The following is a 17,312-nucleotide window of genomic DNA, read 5'->3' as shown; positions in this document are numbered from 1 at the left end:
GTGAATTACGTGCAAAAAAAGGAGAAGCATGGTCTCAGTTTGGAAGACAGGCTCATGGGAAATATTCCATGTCTACAGCCCATGTGTTGTTCTGGAATCATGATCTTTCAATCCTGTTACAACACAATCTTTTAGGGTTTTCTTCCAAATTAACAGTAAAATTAAAAGCTAGTTCAAAGCACTTCCACATGCTGTTGATGGAAGCATAAATTGACATTTTAAGAGGTTAATTTGGTAACATTATTTAAAATGCATATACATTTTGATATATCAACTCCACTTCTAAGAATTTATCTTACAGATATACTCATCAAATTATTTCAATGCATGTCACAGGATCTTACTGTAGAGCTGTGATGAAAGTAACCTAAACATGCATTGACAAGAGAAGGGTTTAACCAATGCATTCAATGACAAATTATGCAGCATGGGAAAAAAAAATGAGATAGATTTAGAGGTTCTGATCTGAAGGACTTCAAGATATAGTAAGTACAAAAATATGTAGAGGTTTATGATATTCAAAAAAATGCATAAAAATTTCTGGGATGATATAGAAAATTCAGTTTATAGGCAGGCAACAACGCAATAAGATGAAGCTTTTCTTTAGTGATATGGTGAGGCTCCAGGTCACAGGCAATCTTAAAATGAGTACCTTTTTCCTTTGGGATAACTTATCCATCCTTTAGTAAGAGATCTCCAGAAACAAAACCCATGACTCTGTCTACATAGGGGATGGGGGGGGGGGCGGGGGAGGTTGGTGCAGGGAGGGACATTCTGTGCTGGAGCCAAACACCAATGTAACATATTAGACTGAGTCTATTTATTTATTTATTTATTTATTTATTTATTTATTGTCTTTTTAGGGTTGCACCAGCAGCATATGGAGGTTCCCACGCAAGGGGTACAATCGGAGATATAGCTACACCACAGCCACAGCAACACCAGATCCAAGCCGCGTCTGTGAACTACCCCAAAACTCATGGTAACACTGAATCCTTAACTCATTGAACGAGGCCAGGGATCAAACCTGAGTCCTCATGGTTAGTAGTCAGATTCACTTTCGCTGAACCACGCACTACAGGAACTCCCTGAACCCACTAATTGAGGATCAAGTGGTCTAACAAGCCTGTTTAATTGTCAGAAAACACATTATTTTTAGCTGGAGAGTTTAAGATGTCTTTTACGGGACCCCTTTTAAAAAAATTCTGTTTCTTCTTACAGAGCCTCAGGTAATAGCCTGAGTGGGAGAGCAAGGGCTGGATGAAGGTCAGGCTGTCACTCATCCTGACTGATGGATGGTCTTTGTGGACTTAACTTACTATCTCCCCTTGGCAGGTGCTCACATACCTGCTTGCCCCCATCCTGGCTGACCTGTCCCCATGGCACTTACTGCCATTATGACACATGGGCTACTTGACTCATTTATCATCCTCACTGCCTCTCTCTCCCCACTAGATTGTAAACGCCATGAAAGAAGAAAGGGGGCCATTTTTTTTTTTTGTCATTGCTGTATCTTCAACATCTAAAATTGTACACAGCCTATGGTGTGGATTCAACAAATATCTATCAAACCAATAACTGAATCAATGTCTGTATTTTAAAACTCTTCCTGGCATTATTATTGAGAAACACAAGCTGATACTGTCAATTAACTTTCTGTGTCTATGGTTTGCCAGCTACTAAAATCAAAATACCAGCATTGCCTTGGTACATATTTTCTTAGGAGTTTATAACTCTATTCACTACTGTATGGTTATTTAGACTTCTTATCTATCCCTCGGGCCCACATTTTCAGTTTGGCACAGCACTCATCTCCTGTGCTGCAGGGACTGGCATTCGTGATGTGAAACTGAATTTTAATGTTGTCCTAAATCAAAGGTAAAAGGATCTTAATGTGCTTATGAGGTCTGCATGTTTAAAAGTAACCATTTAAAGCACTGAGTCTTCTGATGACCAGCTCTGATGATCACTGCCCCCCGCCCCCCGCCGCCCCCATCCTTGTCCATTCACTGCAGATGACGGTCCCCTTGGCAGCATTCGTGGGTCTGTCCTAACACATGCAGTTTGTCCCTCCCAAGCCAAGCAGAAACCCAACAATTGCTTAGATGGATTTTTCCTTTCACCGAGTTCAATGGAACTGCCCACATGGACAAATGGGATAACAGATGTGCTTAGAAGAGTATAAAATTCGATACAAGCACAAAGAGCTGACATCAACATTGATACAAAAATATTTTGTAAACAAAGTCTAGGCAATTCATTTTTAAAATACATCAAAGTTATAACTTTCAATTATGTTTATTCTTCCTATAAAATTTAAACTTTTTTTGGGGGGAAGGGCCACAGAACCTGAATAGGAGAAAACTTCTTAAGTGTTTCTTAAGTGTTTAACCCTCATTAGCTTCCAAGAAGTTTACACAAACTACTTGTCACAACAGGCCCTAGAATGATTTTGTCCTCAACTCACTTATGCATGCCTATACTGAGGACACAGAAAGTCTATGAAATGCATCATTTTTATTAGTGAATTACTGACAAAATCAATGTATAGTCCAATGATATCTTTGGACTTAACCTAATTTTAGAATTTTACATGATTTTTATGAATGAATTCTACCCTCCTATTTTTTTTTTTTTTTTTTTTTTTTTTTTTTTGTCTTTTTAGGGCTGCACCTGTGGTATATGGAAGTTCCCAGGCTAGGGGTCAAATTGGAGCTACAGTTGCTGGCCTATGCCACAGCCACAGCAATGCCAGATCCGAGTTGCTTCTGCAACCTACACCATAGCTCACGGCATGCTGGATCCTTAGCCCACTGATCGAGGCCAGGGATCAACCTGCACCCTCATGGTTCCTAGTCGGTTTCGTTACCCCTGAGCCACAATGGGAACTCCCCTACCCTCCTATTTGGATTCCCTCTCTCAGCTCTAGTGCTAGATGCCAAATAGCAAGAAAAGGCATGGTGGGTAAATATACAACTACAAAGTAAAAGCGAGAAAGGATTCATGGGATGGAAAGCTAATTGTTCAGTAGCACATCCAAAGTGAGCTGCCCTGGTTAATGACAAGCAGCTGAATGAAGGGTTCCTCACATTTCATGATCATTGGTTCTGGATATTCTCCAGATCAGTATTTCAGAGACATTAAAAAAGGAAAGGGAGAAGGAGAAAGAGAGAGAGAGAGAGAGAGAGAGAGAGAGAGAGAGAGAGAGAGAAAATGTCTGTGGTCTCTTGCCAGTTCCAAAGAATGGTTCTGGGTACAGTTAGAAATTGGTTTCCTCTAGGAGGGAATCTAAATTTGGAAGTGCATTTCTATTGAATAACTGGCTCATGATAAAGAACTAACAATGAAAATACATTCTTTTTTAAAAACTGAAGTATAGTTGATTACAATGTTATCTCAGTTTCAGGTGTACAAGAAAATGTATTCACTTCAGTTCGAAAACGTCTGTATTAGGTGTCACCATAGCACCCACAAACGCCCAAGTGGCTCCCTGTTTCCAAACTCCACAAATTGGTTTTGAGAGCTTTGTACAATCCAGACTCCAGCCTCCCACCACCTCATGTCCCACTGTCCCCTCATCTGCTTGCACTGAAGTGTGCCAGGCTGACCTTATCCTTTCCCTGTGTGCACTGCTAACCCTGTGCCTTTTCTCCTCTTGAACTATTTCCTAAGCTTGCAAAGTCCCCTCCTCCTCTCTCTACCTCCTCATTTTTTTTCCCTACCCGGTGGCAAATATAGTTCCTGGGCCAGGGATCAGATCCGAGCCACAGATGTGACCTACACTGCAGCTGCTGCTACACCAGATCCTTTAACTCACTGTGCCAGGCTGGGGATAGAACGAATCTGTGTCCTGGCGCTGTAGAGACACCACCAATTCCGTCGTGCCACAGTAAGAACTCCTACCTCCTCAATTTTAACCATTCTTAAGACAAGAGCTGAAGTCCTATTTCCTCAAAAAGCCATCCCTGAAGCCTCCATCAGCCCTCACTGATTCCTGTCTCCGGGAAAATTTCATAAGCACTCTTGCTCTGGGCAGACCAATTTCCTACCTTAACCCATCCACCTATGTGTCAGATACTCTAACCTTACCTTCCTAGCTAGACTCTAAGAGCTCCAGGAGCAAACATCATGATTTGCTGGTTCTGAGAAGAAAAGTGATGGGGCAGTTAAGTCCAGTTTCACCAATACTAGCTGGCTGGTGGTGGATGGAAGACCCTTCCCTCAGAACTGTTCACAATCCCAAGAAAGCAGGTCAGGGCTGACCAGCACAGGGTCTAATGGTTCACAAGCTGACCAGCCCAGCCCGGCTCTCCATGGAATAATCTACCTGGTAGAATTTTTGCACAATGGAATGGGAAAAGGGGGAAAAGATAGAAACCCAAGCAAATCTGCAAAGAGATTTTGCCACATCCCACCCAAATACGGCTGAGCTATTTCCTGTTTTTAAGTCAGAGTTATCAGAGGTTTCCCATCAGAGCACACCACAGGCTGACTTACATGCTTTTGTCTTAGCAGCACTAATCTTTCAGATACAAAAATGTTAGCGACAGTAAATTTACAGTGGAACTGTCTACTCTAAAAATGCCGACTGAGAAGAAATACTTCCTTAGGACTGAGAAAAAAGAGTCATGCTACAACATGTCCAAACCTAACATGCTAAGGCAGGTCCATGAGACATGCAGGAGAGGACACAGACACAAAGAATGTTAAAGGGTTAACGTTTTAATACTACCCATCACAGCTACAGAAAAACAAAAGTTCTTTTTTAAGAATACAATCATCCCTCCTTATCTGTGGGGAATTGGACCCCCTGGTTCCAGGATCCCCTGCCTCAGATACCAAAATCTGCAGATGCTCTAGTTCCTTATATAAAATAACAGTATAGTCGGCTCTCTGTTTCCATGGGTTCCACATACTCAGATTTAACCATCAGCAGTTGGATACTGTTTGAATCTGGGTATCTGGAACCCTCAGGTTACAGAGGGCCAACTAATCAGGACCTACCCACATATTACGCCTTAGAGCTTGATCTAGAAAGTGGGGTAGATGGTGGTCTAAAGAAGCCTTCATACTTTAATTCAACAAACATTTGTGTAAACACCTGCTGTGTGTCCAAGTAAGTATGTTGCATGCCTATGAAAGGAGAGAGACAGAGGGCAGGGGCATGGGGGGAACTTGTGCTTGGCATCCACACAATCTGCTGTGAACTAATCCCAAGGACAGAAATGGAAAGCAGACCTATGCAGAGATGGCTCATAGCCCAAGGAATCAGGAGTCCTCTGATATGCTTTCAACTTCAGCCTCCTCCCACCCTATAGCCACGTGGCTGCACTGCATGTACTGGGGGTGGGGGTAGGATATGGGGTGAGGAACTGCGTCATAAATTCAATAAGGAATAAATGACAATGGCTCCGTGGGAGAGTCCATTTCATGGGGAAAGAGGGACCGAGATGGGAGATCCAGCCCAGCCCTTCCAAATCCAGGCAATAAACCCAGCCTGGGTTTCCAGACTCAGGAGAATCTAAGCCGCTCCATCAAGGTCAAGTCTGTTACCTCCGTCACTGCAAGTCCTGGAGTCTGAGGCCAGGCTGTCGGTGGAGCCTGTGGTGAAGCTGACGTGGATACCCCTGAAGGATGGGCTAAGGCTCTCGGCGGAGCCGTGGCTCACTTTCTCCAAATCAGAGCTGCTTTTGTTCATTTTTAAAAGGTGCCTGGAAAATGTAGAAACAAATGATAAAAGTAATTAAATTGGTTTCTAATTAAAAAAAACCCAGCAGACAGATTATAAACCTACTATGCTCTTGAAGCCTGACCAGCACCAGGAAGTTTTGAAAAAATGATTTGGGGAAGAGAGAACAGGGGCTCTTCTGAAACTTTATGTATATCAATGGCAGATGATTTCTCAAGTGTGGTTAAGAAGTGAGTCTATTACATTCCAAAAAGCATGAAGATCATGATTTAGGAGGAACTGTCTTCATATTCAGGACCTGTCTGCCAAAATATTATGTCTCTTATACCTTGCATAACATCACTACAAAGAAAATTAAACATTATCATGCAAGCCAATGTATAGAGATATATAAAGACTGGGTAGGTTTTGTAAGATCACAGGATAAGTGAATTGCAAATCTGAACCAAAAACATGGGACTTCTTTTATGGCCAGTAGTCTCTCGACATAGCTTCAAAGGGTCTAGCTTGTTCCTTGGAATTAAGGAAAACTTTATTTCAATTTTAACCAGACTTCTACTGCAATGCTTAGATGGAACCGTGTTAATATAACCCTTATTCCAGAACGATGTACTGAATCTGCCCTTAGGCTTTCTATGAAATCTTTTGTTGCATCAAATAGCATGACCAACACATCAGGACAGGAATACCAAGTTCAAGACAAAAGAACTCGCCTTGGAGAAAAGAGTTCCATTACGAAGTAAAGGGTTTAGCTTATTGATTTCTCTTTCCCCCTTCCCAAGGACTGCATGAATATTCACTCTGACCTGACATTTTCCCCACGCAGTGGGACAGACCACAATCAATCCAGACCTTTCCTGTTGGTAGTAACCCAGATTTGTCTGAACTGATATTTCCTGATGACATTCCTGCTCCCACTACGGCAGATCTATATCTCAATATCCGCTGTAGGAAATACACAACTCAGTATTGATTTGGCATCAGAACTGCCTTATTTAATGCATATGACCTTACAGCCAAGAATGTATTGATTGTTCTTTGTGTTCAATGTTGCTCGCCCTATATTGGTTCTCACAAGCACTGGAATCCCCTGTTCATTAGCAGAAAAGTTTAGAGAAAGTACGCTTCCCTAGAAACTTGTCTCTCTCCCCACCTCCAACCCTTAAAACTACATTAAAAAACACCTTAAAGCTGTCACACCTAAGAGTGACAGTGATGGTAATGTTACAACTAACAATATTCTTTGTATCTCAATGTCACTGTAGGGATCTTGGAGACATCAAATCTTCAGGAAGTGCTCTGACAGTAGACTATCCTTATTTTACCCTCTGGCAAAATATAATCATGGAAAGTTTCATACAATATTTGTGTCCTCATCAGATCCATCGCTTTGGCAGATGAAGCCAAGATACGAAGTCGTGAATAACAAGTCCTCAATCTAGGAGAAAAGCCAGATCTAAGGCAAGCGAACTGTGCTGCCCTTCCTAAAGTGGTCTCTGGAGTCTCCTAGTCTTCAGGCTCAGAAAACCGCCAAGGGAGAAATTCCAGCATCATAGCTGCTGCACTGGCATGTATAAGTGAATTACTTTGCGGTACACCTGAAACTAACACAACGTTGTAAAGCAACTATATCCCAATAAAATAAAATTTAAAAAAAGAAAAACACTCAATGAAAATTATATAAAAAGATAAAACTAAAAAACACCTAAATGTGTGTATGCATGAGTATACACACACACGATTATTTAGTATAATGGTGAAGCATCAAAAGCAAGAAAAATTCTCAGGTGCCAGATGCAAAGAGGGAACAATGATATTCAAATAACTAGGAGTAAATGAATAGCTCAGTCAATTTAGTGAGTCAGTGCAGTTTACTGACTAGCAGTTTAACAAAATTGAACATACTAGAAAAAATATGAAAATATATAGTAAGGACTTGTGGAACTTTTGAATCTTTTGTATCAGGTTTGTATGAATTTTGTATGTGTGGTAGATCACGATATTAAATACTTTTTTGTGGATCTTAGTCACAAAATGGTTAGAAAGTATTGCTCTGGAATAGGGATTGAAACTTTTCCATAAAGGGCTAGATGGTAAATATCTTAGACTTGTGGATCACATAATTTCTGCTGCAACTATCAACTCTGCTGTTGTGGCAGGAGAGCAGATATAGACTGTATGTAAACAAATGGGCATGTTTTCTTGTTTTGGCTAGGGGTTGAATTGCAGCTGTAGTTGCAGGCCTACACCACAGCCAGCCATGCCAGATCCGAGCTTCGTCTGCCAACTACACCACAGCTCACCGCAACGCTGGATCCTTAACCCACTGAATGAGGCCAGGGATCAAACCCGCAACCTCATGGCTCCTAGTCGGATACATTTCCATTGTGCCACGATGGGAACTCCAAATGGGCATGTTTTATAATAAAACTTCATTTACAAGCACAGATGGCTGGCCTGTGGATGGTAGATTACTGATTCCTAATCTAGAACAGCCTCATTCAACAGAAATATAATGCAAGTCTAGAACAGCCTCATTCAATAGAAATATAATGCAAGTCACACGCATACACACACACACATATATATGGCATATATAATTAAAATTTTTAGCATCAAATTGCAGGTGAAGTTAATTTTAATAATATATTTTATCTCACAAAATAAAATACTGTCATTTCAACATGCAATAAATATAAATAATTATTAAGGAGACACTTTATATATGTATTTTTCATTCTAAGTCTTCAAAATCTGGCATGTATTTTACATTTACAGCACGCTGCAATTTAGGCTCACCACATTTTAGCTAGTGGCTACCGTACTATGTGGTGCAGATATGGGAAGCTCATACATGGACAAGGCTGTTCACAGTGTTATTAGCAGCAAAAACAAACTCATGAATGGCCCAAAGTCCATCAACAAAGGAATGTATAAACTGTGGCATAGTCTTGTAATGGATACAGCATTCAAAAATAAATGAACTTTATTCTAATGTACCAGTATGAAAATGATGCTGAATATTAACAGTAGCTCACAAAGGCCCAAGTAAAGTATGATACCTTTTATAAGCATTTTTAAAACACATAATGCTATGTATTGCCATGTATTTTTATATATTACACATATGTGATAAAGTAGAAATGATACTCATCAGCTTCAAGATAGTGATGATTCTGGGTACTAATAGAAAATTGAAACAGAAACTGTATAGGCAGGGATCTTCCAGTGTACCTGGAATATTTTATTTTAAAAAAATATAAAATAGGAGTTCCCATTGTGGCACAGTGGTTAACGAATCCGACTAGGAACCATGGGGTTGTGGGTTCAATCCCTGGCCTTGCCCAGTGGGTTAAGGATCCGATGTTGCTGTGAGCTGTGATATACGTCACAGATGAGGCTTGGAGCCTGAGTTGCTGTGGCTGTGGTGAAGGCCGGTGGCTATAGCTCCGATTAGACCCCTAGCCTGGGAACCTCCATATGCCGCGGGTGCGGCCCTAGAAAAAGACCAAAAAAATCAAATAAATAAAAATAAAAAATAAAATAAAGAATATAAAATAAAAGAATTCTTGAAAAATCTTAGGGGAACACATGAAAGAGAGTTATTCTTTGAATTTCACTGTACACTTGAACTACTTGATAAACTGAAAATGAACATTTCTAGAAGGAAAGAAAATAACTAGGGCCCGAATGAGTCCAGGGATGGCCACTCCTGGTGACCTGTTGCTGAGTCTCTGAAAGGCGAGGAACACAGGGCTGACCCAGGGAGCTTCCTCCATCAGGCCCCACAGGGGGACAGGCAGGCTCCATGAGGATTGGTTCCATTGCAGAATAGCTTCATGAATGGAAAGAGTTATTTCTCAGTCCTAACAAACAAATCTTCTGAGACTTTGAGGGTTAATTCTTCTGCATCTAGTCACTATGAGAATTCATAGCTTTGAAGCTCCATCAAGCGAATGCAGACAAAATCAGACTATTTCTGTGGCTGCAGGATAAATTATTTGTGTGTGTGTGTGTCTAAGTGGGGAGCCTCCAAATGTAGTAGATCTTGGTAAATCTTTATATCCAAGCCATAAGTGGAATTTTCTTGTTTTCATGGCTTCTATCAAAAAAGTTTAAGAAGCCCAGGATCCCACTAAGTAATTCAAGGCCAGTAGGTAACTGGGATGCTCAGTTGTAAATAAGGTGGAAAGGGGTGACCCTTTCTCTTTAATCTCTCATGTGAACTACATCAAATATCTTCCAGCTTAGAAGCCTAGGTGATCTGCTCTCTTAGAGAATTGCTACTTTAATTAGCAAAGAAACAAAATCACATCAGATTTGAAAATGAAAGGGGAAGCTGGCCATCAAAGCAGAGACTGACAATCATGTTGTTTTTGTGTCTCCAGTTTGTGTATGCAAGATTCTTAAGAATCCCTGCAAAAGACTTAATATTCCAAAGGTGACGTTTCTGAGCCCTAATGGATTGTTCTGTCAGATGCAAGGCCAAGTGACAATCCAAATGCACTCAGCAAGGCATAACGAGATTATACTTATTTTATTTAAAAGCCCTTTTCCCTCATTAATGATAGTTTGATTTGCCTTTCATAAACCCGGTGCAAACCATCTATAAGATAAAATCTGATGTCATGGGTTTAAGGAAGTGGCTTCATGGGGCCAAAACCACACACTCTAGTCTTTCCTCTCTGGGTGGTGAATAACACTCTTATCAGCTGCAGCGAGAGTGCAGCCCACACAGATGTCTTTGCTCCGCATGGTGACAAATGACTTGTTCTTGCTCAGACTTCCTTCCCTGCCTCTCCCCCGCCCCCGCCCCATTGATTAGACACAGTCACGGGAGAGCAGCATGAAATACAGAGCCAGAGGCACAGCGTCCTGAGAGATCTGAGCCATGCAGCTGCCCAGTGTTTGCTGAATGGCTTTTCCCCCTATTGTCCTTAAAGAAAGAAGCCTTGCCCAAGTTTTCTCCATACTGTATTGGTAGAAAGCTGCAAAATAATAATAATAATAATAATAATCCAGCCGGAAGAGCCATCTGCCAAGACTTCCTCATTCATAGGAAAAAGCTGAGTCTAAAAATACTCCCCCTGGGTTTTCAGAATGTCCCAAATCCTTAACGGATGCCAGACCCCCGTATTGGGCTATATCTCAAACTTCACTCAGCTGCTAGAATCCTCACACAGCAGCACAATTTAAAGTGTGACCAAGGCAAATTATTATTCTCACAACCCTGACTTTGGTTTAGTTCATATCCTTTTGGTTGAGAACGTTTTGCCTCTGGAACAGAAGATATGAAAAGTCATATAATGCCAGCGTGCAGTTTTAGACTAGATCTCCAGATCCTGGCATATGAGAACATTACTGAGTCTTTGGGTTGGTCAATTTAGTCTTTTGGGAAAGACCTGAAAGTATGAACATGTTAGAAAACTCTATAAACTTTGTTTAAATTACCAAGAAGTGAAAACAGATTGGCTTAGATGCAAATGAATCATGTCGTGCCTAAATCAAAGAATGAGAGCCTCTTACCATCCCGGACTCCAGCCAGTGGCGCTGTGATCATCCGCACTGCCTCCTGGAGCCCGGGGACAGGCTGGGCCAGCGACTTTGGGATCCCGTGGAGGAGCCTTGAGGGTGAAGGGCCAGCCTCAGAAGCCGCAAGACTGCCTTGTCAGCCTGCTGTGAACTCACCAGCTCAGAGCTCTCCGTTTCCCCTCAGTTCCTCTCTGACTTTTCTACAAAATGCACTTCCTGCAAAAGCACAGGAAAACAGGGACGGCTCTGCCTCCGGGACCTGCAGCTTTCAATCTCCAATTGTCCTGTTGGGCTCCATCATTAGAAGCAATTCCTATACCCTCCCCAATACATTCAATTTCATCCCATTCATTTTTAAATAAAAGCCACATCCTAAAATCGAAATCATTCAATAATTCAAGCTGAAACAATGGATTTGCTTGGTGAATAAGAGCACCTCATTTTTATTTATCTTGTGCTTGTATTACCTGTAATGCATACCCCATTCTGTCTCTTCTGAATATCATTCTCAGGTTTTTCAACAAGTAAATATTGACTGCCTGCTGTGTGCCAAGCACTGTGTCAGGTGTTGAGGATACAATAGTAAGTAGGAGTGACACCATCCCTGCCTCTACAAAGGTACAGCCTGGTAGATAAATATTATCAAACTCCTCTAAAAAGTATATATAGAGGTACAAGCCACATCTTCAGAAAAGATCTGCAGCCTTGAGGCAGATCAACCTAACTCCAAATCTTTCCAAAATCCTGCTCACATAATGATGGCCAACCCAGAAGAGCCCTGCGTAGACCTCTTCTAAGTATTCTTGACCTTGGCCACCAGACTGGATCAGCTCTGGTCCCCCACAATGACGGAAACACACACCCTAGATTTTCTTTGACATTCTTGATTTCAAATATTTTCCCCTCACTATTTATACATCAGAATACACGCCTACTATTTTTGTTTGGAAAAAATTATCACCATTTTGGTGAATCAATACCTACTACTTGCCCTCATAAATCCTTTGCTCCAATGGGCCTAGACTCCCATTGTTCCCAAAGCACCCTGCATTCCTGTCCCCTCTCCATCTCTGCACAGAGGGAAACATTCCCCCCTTCAAACCTTCTCCATCCGCAAGACCTAGCAGAAACATCACTCACCTCCAGAGCCTTCCCAAGTCATCTCAGTCTTCTCTGACTGGTCTGTCCCCTCTAGAACTCAAACCAAACTGAGTCTGATTCACATCACCGAACATTTGGTTATAATCCTGGGTAGATTATTCTGTTTCATGTGAAATAGGCTTGTTACCACCACAATTATAAACTGTTTGAGGAGCTGTGTCATAGGCAGGACATGCCAGAACACAGAGTAATTATTAAATACTTCTTGATTAAGTTTATCTGCCTCTGTTTCAATAACTCCACAAAATGTTTCCTTTAAGAAAAGAATTACACTTGCCCGGCAAAACTTGCAAAAGGCAGAACACTGAGCAAACAACAGCCCTCAGGAAAGCTGGATTCAATAGCTGAAGCTTTCTCATATGTAAAAAATACGACAGTACCCGAATATCCTGAATTTACATAATCTTTTAGTTAAAATTTTAATTTTTCAAGAGATGGGATGAGAAAGGCAGATAATTAAGCTGGAAAGGTTTTTATTGTTTTTATCTTTAGTTCTTTTTGCTGAAGATGCTATGGGAGGGAGTTCCCATTGTGGCTCAGTGGAAACATACAACTAGTATCCATGAGGATGTGGGTTAGATCCCTGGCCTCCCTCAGTGGGTCAGGGATCTAGCATTGCCAGGAGCAGGTCGCAGACTTGGCTCAGATCTGGCGTTGCTGTGGCTGTGGTGTAGGCGGGCCAGCAGCTGTAGCTCTGATTTGACCCCTAGCCCAGGAACTTCCATATGCCTCAAGTGCGGCCCTAAAAAGACAAAAAAAAAAAAAAAAAAAAAAAAAAAAAAGATGATATGGGAGTTATTTTGCAAGTGTCTTAAGTGCCGAAAGAAATGAAGGAACTAAAGGATCCAGTCTGCTCTGGGGCAGGTTTCCCTGCTGATTTATTAGCATGTGTAAAGATAGGAAATCAGTTTCATTTTGGGTCAGATGACCTCTAGGTTCCCTATGGTGCAGGCTTGTTAATTTGCATTTGCAGTTAATGCACTGGTGATGGCTGGGGCTCTACAAGCTAAAAACCCTTTGGTTCAACCTGAAAATGAATGCACTTTGCACTCAGTGGAAACCATTTAAAAATAGGAATAAAGTCATGCTTGTTTTTAAAGACACACACACACACATTTAGATTACTAGTTAACTTTAGAGAAGGATAAAAAAATACTTATATTGGTCAAATGGAAATTTGCAGACATTTGCCCTGACTATATACAAACATACTTTGGCACTGAGAGATACAAATGGCTTTTAAAAATGACCTTTCATGTCTCTGAAAACCAAAGTCCCTTATTTGTGGCCCCAAGTCTGCAGGGCTGTGTCCTTTCCTAAAGAAGTTCTGGTGCAAGAGTGAGGAGGGCAGGTGCCTGAAGCTACCTGGTGTGTGTGGGGAGGTTTCAGCTAAGGCTGAGGACAGGGAGACACGTGTTGAGAGCAGGTAAGAGAGTGCAGAAGAGCTCAGCGCCTGGGCCCTGTCACCTCGTCCACCACACTTGCATCTTCAATCCCAACACTAAGAACAATAATTCTCCAACTCCTGGCCTGGGAAATCAAGGAGGAAGCTTTTACATCTGTTCACGCAAGGGACAGATGGGAAGAGAAGATGAAACGGTAACTAATAACTAATGGAAGTAAAGACTGAACAACTACAATCCACAGGGGGGCCCTTCCCACTAGCTGCCCAGCCCATAGGCCAGCAGGGTATAGCAGGACCCTCTGGAGCCTTTGGGAACAACAGCAATGTAAGCATTTGAACAGCTTTGAAGATGGATTTCAGAGTCACCTGATGTGGTTAAGAGCATGAACACTAGGGCTCTGCTGCCTGGGTTTGGGGTCTTCACTCTGCTGCTTACTGACTGGGTGCTTAGGAAAATGCACTTATCTCTGTGCTTCAGCTTCCCACCCCTAAAATGCAGATAACGACACTACTCATCTCATGGGATGGTTAGGAAGATCTAATGAATTAATATTTGATAAGTTCTAAAAACAGTGTCAGGTACATAGAAAGTGTTGGTTATACAGAAAGATGGATGGATGGGTAGATAGGGGGCGAGAGAGAGAGGGAGAAAAGACTTGAGCAACACCCAGTAAACCCAGCAATTCTTTCTTCCTTTTTTCTTTTTCTTTCTTTCTTTCTTTTTTTTTTTTTTTTTTTTTTTTTTTTTTTTTTTTTTTTTTTTTTTGCCTTTTCTAGGGCTGCACCCGCAGCATATGGAGGTTTCCAGGCTAGGGCTCAAATTGGAGCTGTAGCCGCCGGCCTACGCCAGAGCCACAGTAACGCGGGATCTGAGCTGTGTCTGCAAACTACACCACAGCTCAGGGCAATGCCGGATCCTTAACCCACCGAGCAAGGCCAGGTATGGAACCCAAAACCTCATGGTTCCTAGTCGGATTCGTTAACCACTGAGCCACGACGGGAACTCCAGCAAGTCTTTCTTCTACCTGGACAGATGCAGAAAACAGATGGACTTGAGACTTGACTCTCTTGGTACCTCTAATTTTACTATGTTACTTTGAGGAGACCGAAAAGGAGAAAGTTCACTGGGATGATTCTCTGAGGATGTGCATTATTCTCACATAGCTAGGAAAAGTTGATTTGTCCATCAACACAACCTCAGTTTGAATTGACATATTTAAGAGCTTGATAATTTGCTGTGTGGCCCCAGATTCAGGGGCTGGCACCCTTCAGAGGACAAGGTAGCTTAGCTCCATCACATGAAAATTTAGAAACACAAGAACTGCTTTTATTATATTAGCCTACCTCCTCTCCGTAAGACGAGAAGCTCCCATGACTCCTTCGCCCTTTACACCATCTTCCTACCCCCAGTACATGGAGGACTCCGGTAATGGGCTAAACTTCAACAGTAGTGAGCTGTTACTCACCAACCTGGGAATCACTGAGTCCTGACCTATTCCTGTTGGAATCCATCCACCACAATGATCTATGCCTGGCCTGGATCTTTTTGTTTCTAGACTACTGGTTTTGGCAACCTTGCTTTCAGAATCATCTCTCTCTTCTCTTGATTCAGCAAATGCTTCAAGTCCACTTTGTGGACCCAGCTTTTGGGCTTAAGAAATCTGTGAGTGTACTTATCAGATTTCATTCCTACCCTCCCGACTGGGAAGTTTTAGGATATTTGTAACTAAGCTTCTAGAATGATCTATCTCTCTACTCTTCATTCTGGTCCAGCCTGTTGCTGGATAAGGTTCCTTCCTCACTCCCAGGTCGTTGCTTTAGCACCCTCTTACCTGCTCCCCAACAGCTGCCTCTTCTGTTCTCAGCCCTAGCTGAACCCTCCCCACCCTAGGTAAGGGTTCTGGTCACCCAATTCCAACATGGGGTGGTATGTTCTCCATACCATCAGTTCTCAGACACCGGCTGAGTATTCTACCGTTCAATTCAATCCTGACACTATCTATCCAGAGGTTAAGGGCTTAGTCCCACAAGACTTCAGGTTGGAGGTTCCGACATTTCCCTTTTTGTATTTGATTAATTTGCTAGAGCAGCTCACAGAACTGAGAGAAGCATTTTTTTAAAAGGATATAATTCAGGAAGAGCCAGACAGAAGAGATGCCTAGGACAACATATGGGGAAAGGAGGGGCGGGGCCGGGGGGGGTGCTTCCTGCCCTCTCCCCACTCTCCCACATCTCTCCTGTTCACCAACTTGGAAGGTCTCAGAACCCTGTCTTTTCGGGTTTTTATGAAGGCTTTATTACATATGCATGACGGATGAAATCTTTGAAACCACTGGCCATTGGAAACTGATTCACCCTCCAGCCCTTTCCCCTCCCTGGAGGTAGGGGTAGGGGTAGGACTGAAATACCAGCTTGCTGAAATACCAACTCTGGGTGGTTCCTTTGGCAACTGCCTCAACCTCCAGTGGGGTCCAAAACAACCTCATTAACATAATAAAAGACACCTTTATGGCTCTCAGCACTTAGGAAATTCCAAGGGTTTTAAGAGCTCTGTGCCAGAAATGGGGATGAAGGCCAAATATGTATTTCTTATTACAAATCACCTTATCACACTGGTAACTCCAAACCTTTTCCAGCCTCACTTTTGCGCTTAGGTCGCCTAGTGCTTCTCTAGGAAAGCACACAACCATGCATATGGGACCACAATTAATTTATGCTTCCTGACTTCGGCTAGCTCTTGGGGTTCCTTGGCCATCCTTTCACTTAACCTCCTATTCTCCAAAGCAGCTATTTCAAACATTCATCACTTTTCTTGATTTTTTTTGGGGGGAAGGGCTGCATCTGAGGCATGTGGAAGTCCCCAGGCCAGGGATCAAACCTGAGCCATAGCAGTGACAAAGCTGGATCCTTAACCTGCTGCACCACAAGGGAACTCCTTTTTTTTTTTTTTTCCTCTCCTTTTATAAGCAGCATGGACAAGCACTAAGGTAGGCTAAGAAGCAGAATCAAGTTTTGGAAAGAACAGGAATATAGAAGAGGCATTTTGAGAGAATTCGAAGGGAGGCCACCAAGTAGATATAATAGATCATTGAATATTCCTGTCCTGGTTTTCTTCTGCCTTCTCCTGAGGAGGTAGATACTGTCCTCTTGTTGAATTTTTTTTTTTTTCTTTTTTTCAGGGCCGCACCCTTGGCTTATGGAAATTTCCAGGCTAGGGGTCGAATGGGAGCTATAGCCACTGGCCTATGCCACAGCCACAGCAACGCAAGATCCTTAACCCACTGAGCAGGGCCAGGGATTGAACTGGCATCCTCATGGATCCTAGCTGGGTTTGTTTCCACTGAGCCACAAGGGGAACTCTCTGATTTTAAAATTCCAAAGACTCTTCTTCGTTTTCTTCCTGATCTTCAAGTCTTATTACTAATTAATACACCATTTTATCTCAACTATTCTTGTCTTTGTCCAAGATAGTTGAATTTTCATTTATTTTGACTGCCTATGGAGTTCCTGAAAACAGCCCCCTGG

The 17,312-nt window shown here is 42.2% G+C and overlaps 1 protein-coding gene across 1 annotated transcript in view; it reads right to left on the bottom strand.

Annotated features, from left to right (window-relative positions):
* PRAG1 (PEAK1 related kinase activating pseudokinase 1) overlaps positions 1-17,312 on the bottom strand; it is a 48,371-nt gene that overhangs the window by 15,223 nt on the left and 15,836 nt on the right. Inside the window, 1 exon segment of the mRNA XM_021077408.1 lies at positions 5,554-5,711. Coding sequence (XP_020933067.1) covers positions 5,554-5,711 — 158 coding nt within the window.

Source organism: Sus scrofa, chromosome 17 (genome assembly GCF_000003025.6).
Source record: "Sus scrofa isolate TJ Tabasco breed Duroc chromosome 17, Sscrofa11.1, whole genome shotgun sequence".
NCBI classification, from domain to species: domain Eukaryota; kingdom Metazoa; phylum Chordata; class Mammalia; order Artiodactyla; family Suidae; genus Sus; species Sus scrofa.
Note: the sequence above shows the minus strand (reverse complement) of the source record. Positions and strands in the feature narration are given on the sequence as shown.